Source organism: Euprymna scolopes, chromosome 14 (genome assembly GCF_053919585.1).
Source record: "Euprymna scolopes isolate OS-2025 chromosome 14, ASM5391958v1, whole genome shotgun sequence".
Lineage (NCBI taxonomy): Eukaryota > Metazoa > Mollusca > Cephalopoda > Sepiida > Sepiolidae > Euprymna > Euprymna scolopes.
This window is the reverse complement of record NC_136495.1, coordinates 26,039,090-26,063,269: the sequence shown is the minus strand read 5'-3', so window position 1 is coordinate 26,063,269 and position 24,180 is coordinate 26,039,090. Positions and strand designations below refer to the sequence as shown.

Here is a 24,180-nt window from a genome sequence, read left to right as displayed (position 1 = left end):
TATTCCCATTTCCCACGAAATAGAGAAATAAAAAGGAACAAACCGAATTTTATGTTCATCAACGTTTCGTCTTTATTTCGAGACTTCCTCTGGATGAATAAAATTAAGAAAACAAAAACACCAGTACAAATATTTTAAATTTTTCTTGTTAAAAGTGTGACGCTGTTCCATTTCAGAAACGGAAAAAGACGTTGGAAATTCAAAAAAAAAGGGGGAAAAGAGGGGGCGTTGTTAAAGAGAAGGAGACTTTTAATAATGCCATATAGCCGTTAATATGTATTTAAAAAAATATAACGCAGTTAATATTCTTTGTGGAAAACATATGTCGCTTGTCGATTAAAATTCACAAATAGGTGTGAAACTGAAATGAAATGATTGTGTTTTTGTTATATAATTTATTTATTGAGATTATATGTATTAATTATTATAAAAGTTGTTTCTATGACGTGAGAGGATTAGTCGATGTCTACAATTATATATATATATATATATATATATATTTATATATATATATATTTATATATATATATATATATATATATTGTTAAACAGCACAGCATTTTCTTGTTTTATTTTTTCCGTTTTATTTTTTCCAGTTTTCGAATAATCCTTCTTGTGTTATATGTAAAATGGTGCGGAACACTTTTACACCATTTTACATATAACACAAGAAGGATTATTCGAAAACTGGAAAAAATAAAACGGAAAATTGTCAAACAAGAAAATGCTGTGCTGTTTACCAATATATGCTTAAAGGAGAATATGCTGCCTAAATATACACAATATATATATATATATATATATATATATATATATATATATATATAGCTTAATGCGTAAGAGGGAAAGAGAGAGTTCAATTCCACCAGAGGAGACTTATTTGGATAATGCCAGGCCCAACAATTATCATTGGAGTTTATACAATAGAACAACAGGAGTATGAAATGAAGTCACAAAACTATATATTGGTGGATATAGAATGGATCATTTAATGAATAATGGAATACATTGGTTCATTTATTGAATAATTTATTGAATAATGGAATACATATGTATTCCATTATTCAATAAATAAACAAATCTATATCCACCAATATATAGTTTTGTGACTTCATTTAATACTCCTGTTGTTCTATTATACGTATATATATATATATATATATATATATATATAACTACTTCATTTACTCACATAAATTTAATATACGAAAGTATAGATTTATGCGTAAACTTTAAGTATTTACTTCAAAAGTGCTCAATACTTAGCTAGAGCTAGTTAGTAATTTATAAAATATATATGGCGATTAAGCTACACTGAATATTCGGCGTTTCATCCACTATAGGAATCCTATAGTGGATGAAACGCCGAATATTCAGTGTAACTTAATCGCCATATATATTTTATAAATTACTATATATATATATATATATATATATATATATATATATATATATATATAATTATTTATTTACTGTAATAATTAAATACCTACAGACAGTAGTGTTTCATCCGTTCGAGAATCTTCAGTGCAGGGTGTCACAATTAACACCAGTCGACAGATTCGAACTCGGCAACACGAGCAATCTCTGGCTCGATTAGCAAAAACCGTATCCATCCGGCTACCATTAACCGCGTTGAATTTAAACATTTTGATTTAAATGTTCTTTACGTCAGTCAGACAGTGATCTAATCGTTTTACGATGATATATGCATAAGAGCTTAATCGACCGACTTAATTACACTGAAAGTGCTCAACGATAAGAAACGAGTTTCATAAAGGGTCTGTCATAATTATTTTTTACTATGATAATTAAATACCTACAGATACTAGTGTTTCATCCTTTCAGGAATTATATATATATATATATATATATATATATATATATATATATATATATATAATATTAAAATAATTATGTATATATATATACATATTTATATATATATATATATATATATATATATATATATATATATATATACATAAATATTTTAATATATATATACATATACATACAATTAAATAAAAATCACTTCATCATATGTTTTGTAACAGCTAAGCATATCTGTTGCAAATTTCACCCAAAGGTTCGGCATTAAATAACCTGAAGAGGGTTGATATGCCGTAAAACAAAAACAACCAACCAACCAACCACACAAAGGTAATCTATATTTATGGCAGTGTTCTTAGTTATATTTTGTACAGAAATTCATTCGATAAGTACCAAAAATTGAAAAATTCTGATCGTAAAAATTAGTGCTACTCTTATAGATAATAATGATTTATCAGGAGAATATGTTACATTACACCGGTGTTACTTTGGTCGGTGTAACATAAAATATTCCCCTGTAAAAATTCTTCTATTTATCTATAAGAGAAGAAATATTATTTTTAAGATCGTCAAGCCTACATATGAGTTGACGTATCTTGTAAACAATTACAGACGGATTTTGATGAACGACATAATCATTATTATTATTATAATTATTATTATTAATATTATTATTATTATTATTATTATTATCTTTGATTTTTATTATTATTATTATTATTAATATTATTATTATTATTATTATTATCTTTGATTTTTATTATTATTATTATTATTATTATCAATATTATTATTATTATTATCTTGGATTTTTATTATTATTATTATTATTATTAATATTATTATTATCTTTGATTTTTATGATTATTAATATTATTATTATTAATATTATTATTATTATCTTTGGATTTTTTATTATTATTATTATTTTTATTAATTTTATTATTATTATTATTATTATTTTTATTATTAATATTATTATCATTATTTTTATTATTATTATTGTATTTTTATTACTTTTATTATTATTATTATTATTATCATTATTATTTTTATTATTGTCATTATTATTTTTATTATTTTATTAGTAGTAGCAGTAGTAGTAGTAGTAGTAGTAGTAGTAGTGGTAGTATTATCATTTTTATTATTATTTTATTATTATTATCATTTTTATTATCAGTAGTAGTAGTAGTAGTAGTATTTTTTTTTTTTTGCGAATTAGTCAACCACGCAAAGTATTGCTTGTAATATATAATAAAGAATAGAAGATTTTTCTATAATAATATAAAGGCAATCTTCATGAAAATCTACGCTGTGCCAGTATGTATAAAATAGAGCAGATTCCAGAAATAATTTAATAATTTAGAATATATCTCTTGTGCTGTACATAAAACTTCCTCGCGTCGGTCCAAGGGATAACATAAAAGCGTTTAATCTTGTTGAGAAATTTGACATCTGTTCTTTCTGCTATCAGCCATTACAATTTAACCAAGTGTACTTTATTTTCGTTAATATTATTTTCAACCAATAATTGGTCAATAGCAAAGTCCAAAGTCATACAGGAAAAATAACGCAAGAACCCTCCCCTTCCTTGTCTAGACCTAGATTGAACTGCTTCGTACGGGTTTACAATTGGAAGGGAGTACGCCCCATGTAATCAACGTCACACTGGCATTTAAACTGAATTCGCTTGCTTTTACAATCAAATCGAAACGAATGTATTTATCTTAAATGAATAAACATGTTGTAAAGTACATCATTAACTAAGATATTCTTTGATTGATTTTTGTTTTAAGAAACGAAGAATATTTATTTCAAAAATGTATATATATAATCAACATACGTATACGTTTAATCATTGTGAAATCATCGATGTAGAAATAGCGATCAAAGCCAGTCGGAAGGTTTGCAATAAGAGTCCATTTAACTCTAATTTTAAGTGCGCTATTAATTACGAATGGCTACAAACAAGATGTATGTGTCAAGGAGGCAGACCGCTATAGTCAAACATCTCCTTGACACATGCATCTTGTTTGTGGCCATTCGTAATATATATATTTATATATATGTTATAATCACAAATTATCAATCACATTACTTAATATTGAATTAGCTCTAGGACATTTAACTATCGAGCTTATTATATATCTAAATTACAACGAGCACCTTCTCTTTCCTGTATTTTAATTAAACTAGTAATTTCACTGTTACATTAAAATACACTCAGCTCTTTAGACTATTGTTCTAATCTCCTTTATATATATATATATATATATATATATATATATATATATATATATATATATAGGAGAGAAATGTTAATAGATACACATGTCAGTAATTTCATTTAATATATATATATATATATATATATATATATATATATATATATATATATATATATATATATATATATATATATGCGAGGTAAATGTTACTAGATTAAAAATACTCGAAACATTGTATATTGAAACAAAAAAATCTCAGTTGAATGAATATATATATATATATATATATATATATATATATATATATATATATATAGTGAGAAAGGGAGATTGTGACACATATGGAAAGATAAATGCTGGCCACGCACTTGTTATTCATCACTTCGAACAAAATTTCGTAATAACATGTTTGTTTTGACAAATGCACTGACCGTAAAGAAAATTTCAATTATGCTGAAATATTAAATTAATATTCAGCAGATGAAAGACTTTCCACTTGATAAGAATCGAATGGCTTCAAGATGCCTAGCACAGCTGCAACGGAACTCGCCGTCTATTTACCGGATTCGCAAATGTGAACCCTACGTATGTGGACTATGTGCCTTTCTAGAACTGTTGAATTAGCAATCCGTTGTTTCGTAGCAATTTTGTTTTTATTTTCCTTTACACAATGTTTATGTGAGTAATCAAGAGGCTGTGGAAAGGGTGTGAGTCCATTCTCACCGTTCATTGAAAATTATTGTAATTATTTATGAACTTTTGATGAAAGTATTTGATACTAGGTAGTGCCCATTAATACGTACATTGAAGCTGAAATCATTAACACTATCATTATCCGTAGCATGCATTTCAATTATGCAGTTAAAAACATCATCTCCAAAGTCGGCAATTGAATATATATATATATATATATATATATATATATATATATATATATATATATATATATATTGCAATAGAAAAATGCGAGCAATAAAAGCAATAAGGTTAAGCTTGAACATAGAAAAGTAAAGGACTAGTTATTAAAACTGGAAGAGAAAAGGTCAAGATATTCTAGCAAAAATATAATAAATTTATAACCTAAAATATTGCAGCATTAAGAATTGATTATATAATGTTATGAATTAAATTTTTTTAAAATTCTTTAATGCTGCAATATTTTACGTTACAAATTTATTATATTTTTTACTAGAATATCTTGTCCTTTGCTTTTCCAGTTTTAAAAAACTAGTAATTTACTTTTCCATGTTTAAGCTTTACCATATTACTTTTCATGCTTACATTTTTCTACTGTAATCCATGATTTTTCCATGTTTCTAATAAATTCACTTGTTCTTTGTTTAATTTCAGCCTTAGTTTTTGATATATATATATATATATATATATATATATATATATATATATATATATATATATATATATATATATATATATATATATATATATATATATATATGGGGGGTAAGAGAGAAGATTTTAGAAATATCTTTAAGACAATTCCAAATTTTGAATGCAAACACAAAATCTCTTTGAAACAACATTAAGATGCGAATATTTTACTAAAAATCGTTATACTAACATTTTTCGTATTCATTACGTATAGTAAAACATCCATGATCAGAAAAGAATATATTTGCGTCTTAATGCGGACACGGACAAGGCAACGCATATATATATATATATATATATATATATATATATATATATATATAGAGAGAGAGAGAGAGAGAGAGAGAGAGAGAGAGAGATAGATAGATAGATAGATAGATAGATAGATAGATAGATAAAAGTGAAAATGTGTGTGTGTGTGTGTGTGTGTGTGCGCGCGTGCGCATTTCCCTAACAAATAACTCTGTCAATTTTCGGTCTAGAGACAAGGAGTACTGAGGTTTGGGAAAATCTTTGTAAGCGGTTTTCGGCCAGAAATTTGGCTGTAAAGGGTTCAAAGTTCGACGATTTGACCTCGAAAACGTTACTATACTCCTCCGCCAATTTTGGATCTAAACACTTGAAATTTTAAATGTAGGTTACTTGGAAATGGATCAAACTTTTTAATTTGATTTGAACCTAAAAAAATAAATGTTAAAGGGGTCAAAATTGGGGTGAAAGTTTTTAAAAAATGACCTCTGCAAATTACTCAGCCAATTTCTGGTCTAAACATTTTAAATTTTACATAAAGTGTATTCAGAGATAGGGCAAGCTTTTTAATCGGGTTCGGTCACAGCCACCGATATATAGAAGGCCTGTTAACTAAAAAATCCTGCAGGCAATGTAGGTAAGATTTTCGAACTTTTACTGTCGATACTATATGACAGCATTTTAAAAAAGAGCATTAAAACAAGTTCAAAAAGAAAAGAAAGGAACTCAATTCGATTAATAATGAAACTGAACTTTATTCAATTAAAATATAAATATTATCTATGTAAAATTATGTAATTTTAAAGCAATATACAATCTAATACTGATAAAACTGAATTATAAATTTAAGGAACAAACAATTAAAGAAACATGAAACACAAAAAATTCTTGGACTTCGGGACAAGATCACAGTGTAGTATCTGTTCTGATGCTACAATTCACCTTTTCTGTCCACGGCTGGTGGAGGAGAAATCCTTCATGACTGAGAAAATTTTTATTTTTGCTCCTATCCAGAGTGCCTCGTATTGGGGAGCTGGATTTTCCCTCACAAGATTATATGTTGAAATATTGAAATGACTATACTTTTAATATAGAAATTACATTTAAAGTTTTGGTTTTCTATGTTCATTTTACCCCAGGTTTTACATCAAAATGTGTAGCATATTTTCATCAGCTACATTATTAGGAATCCTATACTCCGCTATAGTCTTCATTTTCATACCAGTGCAGAATACATAAATACAGAAGTGAAGTTCACATAACTACTAAGAGACAATCATACTATGATGTGAACATTGGTTAAAAACTAAGAAAATATAGTAAATATTTATTTTATTTTTCAACTTTTTTATTTCTTTAATTCAATTTGATTCATACTTTTATTTCGTACTTGTTCTTATTTTCATTTTTATTTCATCTTAATTTATTTTATTATTATATTTCCCACACTAAATATTTTTTAGTTACATTTATTTTTTCATGCATATACTAATAATGCTTTTGACCTTTTTTGCCTCAAATAGTATCTTCTAAAAAGTTTTCTTGATTAAATAAACTAATGAAAACCTTTTGCGTATGCGCTTTTTAGGGAGCAACCATTAAATTAAAACCTGTTTACGCAGGGTCCACGTTCCCCAGGAAGTACCTTTTTTATTATTGTTGTTGTTTTAATAATAATAATAATAATAATAATAATAATAATAATAATAATAATAATAATAATAATGCTTGTGCAGTGTACGCACCGTGCTATATTTTAGCTATGATTTTCAAGTAAACTTTTATGGTATCTTTTTTTTTTCATCAAATTGTTAGTGCAGAATAGTTAGAAAGCTTTTTCCGTATTATGAATGGCTTTCTAAATAAGTTATTATTTCAACACGGTAATTCCACGGCACAAATAACAAACAATATTTAATTATAAGATAAACACAATATGTTGATTAAAATTTAATGTAATCTTTATTTTTAGTTCATATCAAAACTTTAATTAAAGCTGATTAGTTAATGAAGGTTTAAGATGAATTTTTGTTCGAGAAGATTAAAGAATTTAAAGAATAACGTGAATGTGTTCGAGAGAATAGAAAATTTCCTATTTAATTTCCCATTTCAGTCATGTAAATTATTTACAGATAAAATGTTATAAAAAAAAGCAAACAAAAACTTTTAAGCTTTAAATATATTTTCAAGAAATAAATTTCGCCCGGTGCTAAAATATTGACATTATCAATTATTTCAGTTTAAAAAAAAAAACTGTCGTGAAAAATGCTTCTAACTTTAAAATATTTGGAAATACTCAATGAAAAGTTTTATTTATTATTTAAAAAACGGACTGAAAAATATCCTCATATAAAAATTGTTTTGCAGTTTAAACAAAAACATAAAATGAAACATTCGACTTCCTTCGATAGATATAAAAATTCAAAACCAAGCCGTTACTCTTATATTTTGTTAGATTAAAATTATCCCAATGTGAATTATTATAATGATTGCAAATATATAATTATCCAAATGGAGAATTTTTTTCTCTTTAGGAGAATAAAAAGCATGCACAATCTAAGGCAACGGAAAATATTTTTTATGGCCATGTGGTTCAACCGGAAGCTTTCTATACCTAAGTGTTAATCAGCAAATGACGTCACGCTGTCATGTTCACTGGCCTACTCTCTCGGTGGTGGTATTTGGGCTGCCAAAGGAGTCAAATGTCAAAAGATTCGAACTTTGCGGTGTCTAGCAAACTAATCAGCCAATTTTGTGTATAAACATTTTGAATTTATACATAACGGATATTCAGACATGACACAAGCATTTTAATCAGTATTGGGGCGAGAATTTTGCTGCCAAAAGGTCAAAGTTGAAACAGTTGACCTTTGCAGATTCTACAAAATTCCTCCGCCAACGTTGGGTCTAAACACCAGAAATTTTAGATGTACATAACTTGGACATGGATAACACTTTGTATTTTGATTATAGACCAAAATAATAAATGTTAAGGAGTCACAACTGGAGTCAAAAATTATCTTTGTGGTCCCTACGAAATTACTCAGACAAATTTTGGTATAAACATTTGAAGTCTTACATGAAGTGTATTCACACGTAGGGCAAGTTATGAACAGTACGTAGGGTCCCGAGCAAAAGTCGGGCTGAACTGCTAGTATATATATATATATATATATATATATATATATATATATATAATATAAAGCTGAATGTGTGTGTGTGTGTGTGTGTGTGTGTGTGTGTGTGTGTGTGTGTGTGTGTGTGGTCACGAATAGGCTCCTATATGGTTGACTATTTTAAAAAACTGATTCCATATAATGATAGATGTATCGAGACACAGGAATGGGTATGTTTGATCTGGCAGAACAGTGGTTCATTAAAATTGTGGGGTCTGTGTTCGTGCCTGATCCACAAAGTATGGAAATACAAAATTAAAAAATTAAAAAAAAAACGTTTACAAGTGTTTTTGATATAGATGTACATAATAATACTTTGATAAGTATGTTTAAACTTAAATAGGGATAGTATAATAAAATTGTGGTGTCAGCGTTCGCGTCTGGCCTCCATAGAATGGAAATAGGCACAAACTTTAATAAACACTTTTCATATCTATCTGGGTGAGTATACTTTGATAATCATGTTTCAGTTTGAAGAAATATGGTATAATAAAATTATAGAGTGTTCGTTCGCACCTGACCTCCATAGAATGGAAATATGTCACAAAGTTTAACAAGGTTTTTTAATATAGATCCACAGAATATTGTGAACAGGTATGGTATAATAAATTATGGGGCTTATCTATTTTATTTTTACTTTCATTATATTTTGCTTTAGTTTAACAAGGTTTTTTAATATAGATCCACAGAATATTGATAAGTGTTTCAGTGTGAACAGGTATGGTATAATAAATTATGGGGCCTATCTATTTTATTTTTACTTTCATCATATTTTGCTTTGGTTTTGATGCCCCCAAATTCGAAGCTATCTCTTTACAACCCTTCCTGTCATACTTTCATAAATCAGAGTCCATTTTCTGTAAGCTGTTTTTGAACCCAGTAAACGACGCGTACTTTTGTTATATATATATATATATATATATATATATATATATATATATATATATATATATATATATATATATATATATATATATATAAAGGACTAGAGCCACAAACAATAGTCGTGTTTCTATATAGTTAGTTTATTATTTGATATTTTTATTTTCATTTTTTTCAATATGCTTTCAGTTATTCAGATAACGCGTTTCGGTTGGGTTTTTCTTACGTCCTCATCACATATGAAGTGGGATGTGTCTTGTCAGATATAAATGCCAGTTTATCTGTTTCACATCAACTCTTTATGTATTACATGATACCAAAGCACAATAAAAAGACTCATGTTTTCTGCAAATATTAGTAGAAAATCCGAAGGAGGGTAATTTTCCCAGAACACAAAATTTTTGCACGACTTTCATTTTTGCACAACTTTCATGTTTCTTTATGCGGAGGATTACTAAACCTTATGTCTATAATATTTATTCCTCTATTATTATATAATCTTGTGATTACTTAATCTTATTATGTCTATAATTTGTATTCTAATTTTGATCACGATTTTGAGTCCAGAAATAGCTAAGATTCTCGGCGTAAGAGACTCTAAGCTGAAGAGATGTTGAAAGGTTGAGAACGGGAAATCTTGCCTAATTGGTGTTTTATGACAATGGATTAAAATTTAATGCAAACCTAAAATATTTGAATATTCTAAAAAGACGTTGATGAGCACTAAAAATCCAAAGAAACTTACATGTGTGGAATTAATTCATGTCTAATTTATATTGTTTCAAATTTCACAAAAATTAGAGGTATCTGAAGTTCTCACCTCCCCCATACAAGACTGAATTAAATTATTATAGTCCATATTATATACTATTACTCGCTCTCGCTGTCTTCCAAAATTTATAATAGTTAATTATTTTTAAACGACTCCTGTAATGTAAACATATAAACATATACATATACATTACTGTATATGAAAATATATTTTATTGGTTATTAGCAGGGTGCGCCAAACCTCACAAATCATAAGATATTTTAATTCATGCAGATTTCGTATCTATTATCACATAGCCAATTCTCTAGTAAATATATAGAGAGGAGAAAATATGCTAGGTAACATAATAGGAATGCGACATCTAGCGATAATTATATAAGGAGCAAAATAATTGTGCAGTTAGAAATAAAATATTGAGGCTGTTTGGGGGTGGGAGAACTAAATTGGTCTCTGTGATATAACTTTTATTATGTAATGAGGGTAGGGGTATAGCTTATCTGTCATGGTGGGTTTAATATATGTGCACAATATGTGTGATTTAGCTTATATTTATATATATATATATAACCTTGACTGTCATATATATATATATATATATATATATATATATATATATATATAGCTAAATATAAGCTAAATATAAGCTAAATTACATATTAGCTTATATATATATAAGCTAATACATAATTTAGCTTATATTTAGCTATATATATATAAGCTAATATGTAATTTAGCTTATATTTAGCTATATATATATATATATATGTGTGTATATATATAAGCTAATATGTAATTTAGCTTATATTTAGCTATATATATATATATATATATATATATAAGCTAATATGTAATTTAGCTTATATTTAGCTATATATATATATATATATATGAGCTAATATGTAATTTAGCTTATATTTAGCTATATATATATATATAGCTAAATCACACACACACACACACATATACATATATATATATATATATATATATATATACATATATATATATATATATATATATACGTCTTTCGCCATCCTAATAAGAGACGAATGATGGCAGTTGGATTTTTTTAAATAAAATAGATTGAAAAAATTAAAATAAGGTGAAAATAGAGAAGATGTACATAAAATTATCATAAAATAAATATGTACAGGGAGGAAGGAAGGTAAGAAGATGCAAAAAAAGATTGTATATAGTCATCCACATACAGTACTGTTTCGCAGCTCATCAGTGCGGCTAGACAGGCAACTACCTTAAGCCAGGATTGAAACCCGACCGTCTGTACGACAGTCAAGGCGGCTAACCCTACGCTATCGGTGGCGGCTGTGTGATTCATGAGTTTAACGATGTTTTGACATCGTCCGAACTACCTAAGCTCGATTTGTTTACACAAAGAGCATCGCTTTATACGCTAATGGTAATTCGTGTATCAATTCTCAATATGCTCAACTCAAGATGAGGAGCATTAATGAATATTATTAAAGGGGGAAAAACTCATAAAGAAAAGCCCACAATAATTTAGATTCTTCAATTGGACAACATTTATTTGATAATCCAGAATGCGGGTTGGCATACAAAGACGACTTTTTTTCAATTCCATTTGGAGGCCGATCAAGTAGTCATCTGAAAACTCTCAAATCCGTCTCCATTGCGCGACTCAAGCGGGCAGAAGAGGTTCGTTAATACGTTAGACCTTTTAGGCGAGTTGTAGAGGGTTACTATAACTAGATATGTATGTTTATATATATATATATATATATATATATATATATATATATATATATATCCTACTCCCCCTCTTCTGTATATTTTCTATGTAAGATATACAAATGCTCCCCCTTTTCTTCATTCTCTTTCCCGTGTATTTATATGCGGAATATATCATTCCTTACTCGTGCTATTTTACGAGTCGCCCCCTTTAATAATAGTCATTATATATATATATATATATATATATATATATATATATATATATATATATATATATATATATATATATATAACCTTGACTGTCATTTGGGCGGTCGGGTTTCGATCCTGGCTTAAGGCAGTTGCCTGTCTACCCACACTGATGAGCTGTGAAACAGCGAAACAGTACAGTATGTGGATGACTATATATATATATATATATATATATATATATATATATATATATATATATATATATATATATATATATATATATATAACCTTGACTGTCATTTGGGCGGTCGGGTTTCGATCCTGGCTTAAGGCAGTTGCCTGTCTATCCACACTGATGAGCTGTGAAACAGCGAAACAGTACAGTATGTGGATGACTAAATATATATATATATATATATATATATATATATATATATATATATATATAAGCCCTTTTTCTCTGCTCCCCTTTCTTCCTCCCTGTGCATATTTATTTTATGGTAATTGAAAATATGTCTTTCCAATTTTCACTATTATTTTTGATTTCTTTCCTCTACTTTCGTTTTTAAAAATCAAAATGCCATCACACACACACACACACACACACACACATATATATATATATATATATATATATATATATATATATATATATATATATATATATATATATATATATATATATATATTGGATTTTAGTCTGTTGATTGCAGGCAAAATTTAGAGCCCATTGACTTGGAATGAATGCTTTATGCGAAATTAATGGTTGAATATAGTTAAATTTGTGCACATTTTTGCATTGTCTATTAAATCACTAAATCATCATCCATGGGAGGGTATAATGATGAGCTCGCTGCAATTTATCAAAACAAAGATTCATACAAAATTGCTGTCAGATCGTATCAGTTGTTTCAGAGAAAATGCCTTAAGTAAATGCAACATTGTTATGACTAATCTCTATCAACCCCTATTAATCCTTATTAACTCTAACTCCGCATTGAACCGATACCGTAATATTTAATTCGATGTACGGGTAATTTATCATAAGACCCATACAAAATATCAACAAAATGGGGCTATTAGTTTCTGAGAAAAAGTGGAACGATCAGACAGACAGACTAAGAGATATAGAAGTCACCCAAAATAGTTATGTCTATTTTTAAGGAAAAAAAGGAAAACTTTTTGCAAATAACACTCAAGCAGAGAACAATAGCCCGATCAAAACGACTAACATAAACAATTTCCCATTTTCATGTAATTTCGATTATATGAAATATCTTGGGAAATATCTTGGAAGTTTTCCCGAATACCTAATGTCCCTTCCAACCTAAGAGAGTAATGAAGATTGGGCTACTTTAAAACTTAAAATCTATCTTATATTGAAAAAATTCCCTGGAGAAAGACAACGGTAAGTAGTTTCAAATTTGCACGTTACTCTCTATGTGCCCTATCTATATTTACCCCAAGCTCTAAGTTACCCATGGGGACATATCTCTCTTCAGATATTTTATGTAATTAAAGCCATAGTTGTCCAACATTTCAGGATTTTTCAACTGTATTAGGGACCTAACCAAGATTATGAGACTGTAAAAAGACAGAAAGCAATATGGTGTTATATACATGGTGAAAAAGTACAGGTTTGTGATCCTCATTCAATCCCGAGCAACGTCGGGTTAAAAAGTGCGTCTATCATATGTGTACGTGTGTAGCCGCGCGTACATGTGTAGATGCGCGCTAGTTTGTGTATGCTGTATGGCATTGTACGTCCTTGTAGCGTGTGCGTGTGGTGCATCTTACCAAAAGCCCATAAGGGTGCGGCGCTGCCGACGGTGCTCCTGCGTAGGCCGGTGTATGACAACCGATCAAGCCACACGCTTGATGTTTCTCCCGTTTTCGCCATTTAGCTCTTCGATTTTGAAACCAAACCTAATAAAAGAAAAATGGGCAAAATACATAAAATGATATAAAATGTTGCAATTTATAAAATAATTAAAAACATTTATTATTATCATAGTTTTTATATAAGCTAACTTTCGACATCTGAAAATGTCTTCTTCGGAGCAAATTTTTTTCTTGTATTTTTTCATCTTCCTTATTTTGCTGATATAAACCCTAGCGGGATTGGGGCGTAAGTTTCGCGTTGAGATAAAAAAAAAAAATAAATCTCCGACAAAGTGCAAATAAAACTTGGGCGAAAAGTTATGCTCTGTGTTGGGCTTGGATAAATAAATTTTAACATCAAAAGATGAACCATATATGTATGAATATTTAAAATAAAAATTGAAAAACTAATATTATGTTATTTTTAAATATATTTGTAATTCTTCTTTAAGATCTTCATTCGGTAAATACCGGAAGCCAAACTTTGGATACTACGACGAATCTGGTCAGAAACTACCGGGCGTTGTGTATTGAAGAGGGAGATGCGACGTCAACTACAAAATTCGACACCTCATTTTCACCAGGTGGGACCGCTACGTTCCAGGAAATGGTCTAGAAACCATGATAATGATCTTTCTATGTTTAGCAGCACTGATGATTTGTGAAACGACGAAACAGCTTCATGTTGATGCTTTTATGATATATACACACATATGATGATTGCAACGTCTTGCCAGACGAGTGCCACACCCTTGGACACTTAAAGTCTATGAGTCCAAATGCTTGAGGGAGTATCTATACAAAGATGATGTTACAGAGTCTTAGCTTTGTACGACAGCTAAATCTCTCTCTCAGTTCGAAATGTTCAGATCCAGCAACAAGCAAGAGAAGATAGCCAGCAACAAATTAAACCGCAGACCAGCTTAATGCGGATACTGGTCTCCCGCTTTATGTTTTTTTTTTAAATCAGAGATTTGCTTCTCCTAGAAAGGTTGCCTTCACCACGGCTTACGGGAGCCCTCTCCACCCCAACACATATATACATACACTCAAATATACACGGTGCTAGTTGGCCGAAAAAGGGTTCATTCGCCCTTTGAAAGGTCTTGTTTTTAATCCTTCAGGGAGACTAGCCGCCCTCCTCACCAAAGAACTCCGGTGGGGGAACCAGTTTATTCGCCAGTGACCCGACCATGAGGCAGGTAGTACTGGGTTACATGGTACCAGTAGCATATGACATGACCTGACACACATATACATATATACATATCTACATATATATGTGTGTGTGCGTATATATATATATATATATATATATATATATATATATATATATATATATATATAATGTGACTAGACATAAAAACTGCATTATAAAATTGCGTAAGCTTAAAACTGGCTTTCTTTTTACTAATACAGGCGAGTGCATGCGTCGAGCCATATGTGCAGAAACGAGATTAAGCATTTTGATATTGGATACTAAACATTTAAATTCGTCGCTTTCTACAATTTATCTGACGCCAAACAAATAAACCAAAATGGCGCTCAAATAAACAATATCGCTAATCAATTTCATCTTTCCGCTAATTAGATTCTCAAACACAAATGACGTTATAGAACGAAATGAATGGAAACTTGATCAGGTCCCCAGTTCTAATACCGTTATTCGAATTTCAAACAAACAAACAAACAAAAAAGAAATATTTAGTATTTAATGGTGTTTGTTTTTAGTGTTATCCACAAGGGATTTGGTGGTTGCTCTTTGAAACGAGGAATAGTTGAATGTTTTCATTGGAGGGCGGGTGTGAAAAACTATTGAATAGAGTAAAAGAACGCTTCGAAATTTATATGCTGGACATAACGGAACTATTTGTACACACGCTTATTAAATAAAATTATGTTGTCAATTTTCAGTGGATTGTCCAATGAGCAGCCTTTGAGATTTGAAAAAAAAAAAATCACTCGACCGCCGGTCGAATGTGATGGAAAATTTACTTGCCCCAAAATATTTTTACTCGTCCGACTTTATGTCTTTGTTTCAGTCAATAATAGTAAATAATTTTACAACAATTCAAGAAATTACCGCGTGTATAATCTAACAAGAAAATATTTGTTTAACTCTTGTAAATCAACTATTTTAATATTACAAACATTTCAGTAAATATTCAACAAAACGTTAAAATACAACACCAGTTTCTTTATATAGCATCATTCATATTATTGTTCCATAGAAATAAGAATCATTTCTTCGGATGCTTTACGGAACGATGCGTATTTGTTTCTCTTTCAAATGTTCGTCTTTACTTTTGTAAGCATGAAGTGTATGTAGTTGTAGCGTTGAAGAATTTTTTTCCAAATGAATTTCAAAATCAGAGAGCTAAATGAAGCCGACATTTTAACTACACGCCGAATGTGTAAATTTGACTTCTTGTTGACCTTTAGCGTGACCACTCTTTTTTCAGTACGATATTCCAACGGTCTCACAGCTAGAGATGAAAGAATTCACAAATGATGGGACATAGGGTATTCTAGGTCACCGCATTTTTGACAGTCGTAAAATAAATGAGTTTTTCCCGTTTCTTTATTTAAAAAAAATTTATCGACCGGCGGACGAGTGATAAACGACATTTAATCGCCCCAAGAAATTTTCAATCGACGGCGACCGGTCGTGTAAAGTCTCAAAGGCTGCCAATGAGTATTTATTTACTTGCCTCCCCATAAAGGCAGAGTTAGACACAAGGCAAGTTTTTAATGTGGAAAATAACAGTTTTCCAAATAGGAGCATTCTGAATTGGGGTAAAAATAAATAAATTCCTCAGTCTATAAAAATTCCTCCTTCATAGATCTAAGTAAGAACAGATACGACATTTTGATTGTAATCCAAAGACGAGGAGGCTTTTTAGATAAAATTGTAATCACTTAATAAATTTTATATCATTGAATTCTGCTGAGAAATCCATTTTTTGTCATAAGATAGTATTATGTACTACCAGGTTGCATTGCAGTCTGACTATGCGTTGTTGACTAGACTGTGAGACGGTTCATATCAAAATGTCACGAAAACACAGTTAGATACAAAGTCAGTTTTAAAATGGAAAATGAAAGCTTCTCAAAGATGAAAGAAATCTCGATTGGCGTAAGAAATGGTCAGTAGACTGACTATTTTTTTTACGCCACTCGAGATCTCCTTCACAAAACAAGATATCAGAGAGGGTCAGTCGACTGGTCACGTGATTGCATAAAATCTGTAAGTTCATCCGCAAACATATTAATCAATCTGGTATTTCTAAAAATCAAAACGTCACTTCTTTTCATTTTCTTTCGATATAGATACGAGAAGGCAGTAGATGAAGGCCAATCGTGTTGAGAACAAAGAAGATAACCAATGCCAAAGATTCAATTGGACAACTTTACTCAGCATTAAATAACTTCTACATAAACATAACAAAATGCCAAAGTCTTATGTATGACATGAAAAGAAACTGGTATCTTAGAAAGATCTTCATAATTCCACTAATTATAGAAGCATTCGGACTATTAAAAAAGAATTACAAAAATACCTGGCAATATACTCGGTGAACTAAGTGTAAGAGAGAGTCAAACAATTGCACTTGAAGGGATGGTTAAAATCTTAAAATGATCTCCCGTCTAGAATGTATGTGATTGCTGGTGAATGTCTAGCATCCGGTAGGATGTCCCATGCTTGGCGATAATAAAATGTTAAGAAAATTGGAGAAAAAAAAGTTTGATATGCCGTAAAACAAACCAAACCAACCAAACTAAATTAAACCAACTACTGTTGGTTTAATTTTTTTTAATGAACTGTGCGTAGAGATGATGGTAAAAATACGAGATTATAAACCACTAGTAGGCACACTCCACGTTGCTCGCTAATTAATCATGTATAATATCTATGATGAGTATGAGTAACCATGCTCCAAAACATGAACCTTATTTTCCTTTTCTGTTCTATTATTTTCACATTATGAATAAAAACAAAATAAAGTAAAAACGCTGTATATTCATTTTTATGGATGATCGATGGGAATAAGGACCCAACGACATAAGCCTCGGCAAGGTTCAGGTCCTATTTGCACGCATCCAGATTAGTCCTTTCGTTCCTCGGTTGCAGCTTTAATATGTTCGGCTTGCGTTGCTGGTGCTACTACTTCTGCTACTACTGTTACTACTACTACTACTACTACTACTGTTTCTACTGTTGTTGTTGTTGTTGTTACTATTATTATTATCATCATCATCATTGTCATTATTATTATTATTATCATTATCATCATTGTCATTGTTATTATTATTATTATTATTATTATTATTATTATTATTATTATTATTATTATTATCATCACAACAGCATAAAGAGGAAATTGATAGATAGACTGGGCGAGAGCGAAAGTTAGACAAAATTTTATCTTGATTTTTCTTATTGAGTAGATAAGTTTGAATTAGTTGGGTTTTTTACGACATATCAACCCTTTTCAGCTTCTTTAATGTCAAATAATGTAATATTAGAAAAGTTTGGTTGGTTGTTTTTACGGCCTATCAACCCTTTTTTGGTTATTAAACTACAAATGCAGTAATTTTTTTTTAAAAACTTTATTTTTTATGTTACCATCTTTATTCACTGTGTTTAGTTGTTTTGTAAAAGAAAATTGCTGTTTTGATCTTTGACTTTGCAGAACATGTTTGAGTTTTACAAAGGGAATGAAAAACAAATACTTAGTGTATTTTAGATTAGGAAGCTGGTATCTTCATACAGTCTGATCTGTTAGCGCCAGGAATTAGTTAGACGTAGACTTGTATCAAATATGGTCTGATTGCAAAATTAATGCGAATTATAATTAACGAAAGTAAGGTTCATTCTATATAAAGTTAAGGGCTTCCGTAGCTAAGAAAAAATCCCGAGGTTCATTATAAAATGCTTGTCATGGATTTTCTACGTTGATATAAATAGCTCGTTCCGGAAGAAAAACAGCATTGGAAACATAAAAAATACAAACGGCTCCTGTATAACAACGGTGGATTAATTTAACGACTCATTGGGCACCAATCTATCAGTTGTCTCTTCTGAAACAATCGGAAGTCACCAACTAATCAGGTGGGGAGCCAAATTCCTCCTCACTCTTCCAATAAATAACGCCGATGACACTCTGGAAGATAAAAATAGATGAACGAAAAAAGTAAGAAGACAGTCCCCCTCCTCTCTGACAAACGTAGATGATGAATGTATATGGACAGAACGATGCTATTTGCGCTTTTACATCCAAGTAGTTACCAAGTTAAGCAACGTTGAGATTTGTCAATGCTTAAAAGGGTGACTGGACGCTTAAAGTATCGTTAAGGAAGTAAGTATAAAACGGTTGATGCGCCGTTAGATAGAGAAGCCAAACAACCCCTATATTTACACATTTTCGACTTGCAGCAGGTATATACATAAGGTTAGATTAATGTGGGGGTAGAAGTCAAACTTCCAGAAAGGGCCATTTTCAAAAAGGTATGAAAAAAACGAGAATAGGGCTATCGGCAGTCTACTCTTATGAATCCGCAAGGCGCAAGGTAACTGACCATAATCCAGCCTTTCCTTTCTATCAAAAAAGAGAATAGTAATGTCTGGAAGCGTGCACATCCTATGACCTCACCAGCCCCTTACTTATCCTACCTTCCGACTAATAAAAAAAATCTGTTTGATCTTATAAAAAAACAAAGTTAGACATAAAGTTACTATAACATGAAGAGCGGGGTCTAGTTTTCTTGGGGAGCACCATACCTTATAAAAATAGCCGAGAACGAATATGTTGCCATTCTCTTTTAGTACGCTTCAGACGTCCGGCAATACCCTCTCACACGCACATACACACGGATGTACATCTCAGGATGACCCTAGATCTTACCTCAATCTTCAGACTACTGAAAATTTACTCTCTGTTTAATTTATTTAAAAAGAAAATACAACTTTGTTATAAATGGGTCATGGAATTGAATACATCTGCAAAAGATCTAGCTAATTTGCATATTCTTTTAAACATTCATTTTAATTAATTCCTTATTATTTTTATTGTTTTCGGTTTTCTTATGAGATGATCATCTTTAGTTAACTATTATGTGTAATTATATTAATGCAGATACTATACATGATTTATAGTTGCGTAATATTTTACTAAAAAAGCTTATAGTAAACAGAAACCTTTTTGTATATATATTTATGTATGCGTATATATATTTGTTTTTAAAATTTTGCCTACCAAAATCCTCTGCCAGTTTTTGGATTACAAACATGAAACTTAATATATAGGGTATTCGAACACATGCTAAACTTTATATTTAGGGTTTTACCAGGGAAAATCGGTGAAAAAGTGTGAAAATACAACAAATGGAATTTGCCAGATGAAGGTCGAACGACGGCATTACGAATATGCATGTGTAACGTAATAGCTATTGGTTCATGTTTTAATCTTTAGCCTTGCAGCAAACACGTCTTCATAGCCTAAGCATTTTTTATTAACTTTTTAGATCATTACTATATATTGGGTGCGGCCTGCTAGTCTATATATATATATATATATATATATATATATATATATATATATATATATATATATATATATATATATATATATATACTTGTAGCTATCAACATACAGTCCTGTTTCGTTGTATCACAACACATCAGTGCCGATAGACTAGCACCATTACCAACCTGAGGATGGAACCTAGAATCATCGCGTTGATAGTCAGCAGTTCTACCGATCGACCTACGGGAGCGGTGCCCACAAATAACCTCGCCAAATGTCTATTTTAAACAAAGACTCGTCCACCACTTTATAGGTCTCAAACCGCATATATATAATCAAACGGCGAGCCTCGCATGTTTCAGCCAATTAAGTAGCGGGTGAGATTATTTACGACAGTACTCTACACTAAACGGGAGGTTTAAAATATATTTGTAGTCATCGACATACAGTCCTGTTTTATTGTATCACAACTTATCAGTGCCGCTGTAATGTTATGGCCCTTTAGGCTGTGATCATAGCGTAGTATCTGTTAACTGTGGCAAGCGGAGTCAAGGGTCAAAACATTATTATTATTATTGTTATTGTATTCTTATTAATTGATTTGAGCGATGGATGGTCGCTGGATCAGTTATTATGATAAGAAGAATAAACAATTCAATTGGGGAAAAAATGATTGACGTGTGAATCGCAAAAGGAATGTGAAAATAGAAAATATATGTAAACATTATTTTGTGGTTTTGAATAAACAAATAACTAGTTGTAGACATTAGGTTGGTCTGAGACACGTAATTAGGTGACGTAAGAGAACACGTGATGTAGTTAGTTTTGAAGAGATTGAAGGAGTTGAGGATTGACCACCAGAGCGGACAGACGTCTAGACAGGGGTGGACAGACAGCTAGGGAGCGAGCTGTAAGAATAGAAACGTAGACGAACTGCAGATCCTGTGAAAACCATTTGAGACAACTCTAATAAATTTATATTATAAAAATATACAGAGTTGTTCTAATGGTTCCACAAATAAGAACAGATGTCTCAAAAATGGTGCTGATCGTTTCATGGTTTGTCACGGAGCAGCGGGAAGATACAGAAGAACTCTTCAAGAAAAAAAGGTATGAAGCATATATTATTCTTCTTACATATGAACTGTAAAAATATCCCGTGCGATAAGTCTGATAGAACATGATTCAGTTTACACGTCAATATCATGTCCTCCTGGCTAAACAACATATATACGATTTATACGTTTATTATCTGGCTGTTAAAAGAATAATATCTTACATCCACTAAATAACACATGACACTCTTTAATATATCATCTCCTCCAATATAAATTAATATATAACATCGCTAGACAAACATCTTTCCCAAGCCGAGGATTGAACCTAGAACCATCGCGTTGATAGTCAGCAGTTCTACTGATCCATCCAAATCCTTGCCATATGTCTATTTTAAATGAACATTCGTCCACCACTTTTAGTTATAGTGCTCAAACCGTTAATTTATAAACAGACAGCAAGCCTCGCATGCATTTTAAATTAAAAGTCAGGAGAGTATGACTTAAAGACAATATAACGTTTTCACAGTCTTATACATGCTAATTACACGATGAACGACAGTTTTAGACCTTTGGAAATTATATAAAATCTGGTAAATTCGTATAATATTTTTGCATTACTTTTTAAGTAGTAGACATATTTATGCAATTGCTGTTTTCGTTCCTTATATTATGGCTGCTATTATATATATATATATATATATATATATATATATATATATATATATATATATATATACTAGCAAAAGTACTCGTCGTTGACTGGGTTAAAAACAGCCTACAGAAAATGGACTCTGATTTATTAAAGCATGATAGGTTATGAAAAAGAAGGGTTGTAAAGAGATAATTTCGATTTTGGGGGTATCAAAACCAAAGCAAAATATGATGAAAGTAAAAATAAAATAGATAAACACCATAATTTATTATACCATACCTGTTCACACTGAAACACTTATCACAATAATATCATAATAATTTTAGTAAATAATGGGCAATCAACAATTCCCCCACTAACCAACAATCACGAGGTTGTTTGCTCAGCAACCGACAAGGCTAATATACTTGCCAGCCCGTTTGTCCCGAACTCCACTCTGGACCCTTCCAACCACCCCCTGCCTGGCTTTCCTTTGCGGACAGACGCCATGCTAGACGATCTAGAAATCACCCCTGATCAGGTACACGCTATCATAAAAAACCTTGACACTTCAAAAGCATGTGAACCTGATCTCATCCCAGCTGTGCTATTAAAAACGTGTTCAGCCGAAGTAGCTCCAGTTCTCTTCAAACTATACAACAAATGCCTTAATGAATCATGTTTTCCGGGCTGTTGGAAAAATGCAAGCCCATTTCATAGCTGACATCTTCACTGTAATCTCTGAACGTATATACCATTCACTGGACAAAGCGGGGGAGGACAGAGCGGTAGCTCTAGATATATCTAAGGCGTTTGACAGGGTATGGCACAAGAGTCTCCTCTGGAAAATTAAATCATACGGTATCACTGGTAAAATACTTAACATAATTAAATCCTTCTTAGATAAGAGAAAAATCCAGGTTGTCCTCGACGGTCGTATATCTAAACACTGTGATATAAATGCTGGAGTGCCTCAGGGGTCTATCCTTGGACCTCTATTGTTCCTAATATTTATTAATTACCTCCCCGACAAAACTGCATCTGAAATGGGTTTTCTGCTGATGACACTACACTCTATAACAGGCATGACAGGAAAACAAATGAACACATATGAGATATAGAAATATAGAAATGGCAAAAACACTAGAGGATAACCTCCAATCTGTTGTGGAATGGGGACATAAATGGATGGTCACATTCAATGCTACCAAGACTAAACTGATTTCCTTCAATAATTACAAGAAACCTTCTCTGCCACCAATAGCAATGGCCAGTGACTCCCTGTCTTAGAGTACATCTTTCAAACTGCTTGGCCTAACGTTCACAGGAAACATGAGTTGGAACAATTACGTTGAAAACATTGCCAGGGCCGCTGCGAAAAAGGTAGGCTCTCTCTACCGTGCTAGAAGACTACTGACACCTGAAAGTATTCTGTACTTCTATAAGGCCACTATTCGCCCATGTATGGAGTATTGTTGTCACATTTGGGCTGGTGCATCTACTACTCGTCTCTCGCTCCTAGACAAGGTTCATAAGAGAGTCGCCAATCTGATAGGCCCTGAACTGGCATCTAAGCTTCAGCCGCTGTCCCATCGACGAAACGTTGCATCCCTCTGCCTGTTCTACAAGTATTTTAATGGTGAATGCTCTGA

At 31.0% G+C, this 24,180-nt stretch overlaps 1 protein-coding gene across 1 annotated transcript in view; it reads right to left on the bottom strand.

The window, feature by feature from the left end:
• Positions 1-24,180, bottom strand: part of LOC145292922 (ALX homeobox protein 1-like) — a 91,869-nt gene that overhangs the window by 22,011 nt on the left and 45,678 nt on the right. Inside the window, exon 3 of the mRNA XM_080139086.1 lies at positions 14,229-14,357. Coding sequence (XP_079995212.1) covers positions 14,229-14,357 — 129 coding nt within the window. The remainder of the gene's footprint in view (positions 1-14,228; positions 14,358-24,180) is intronic.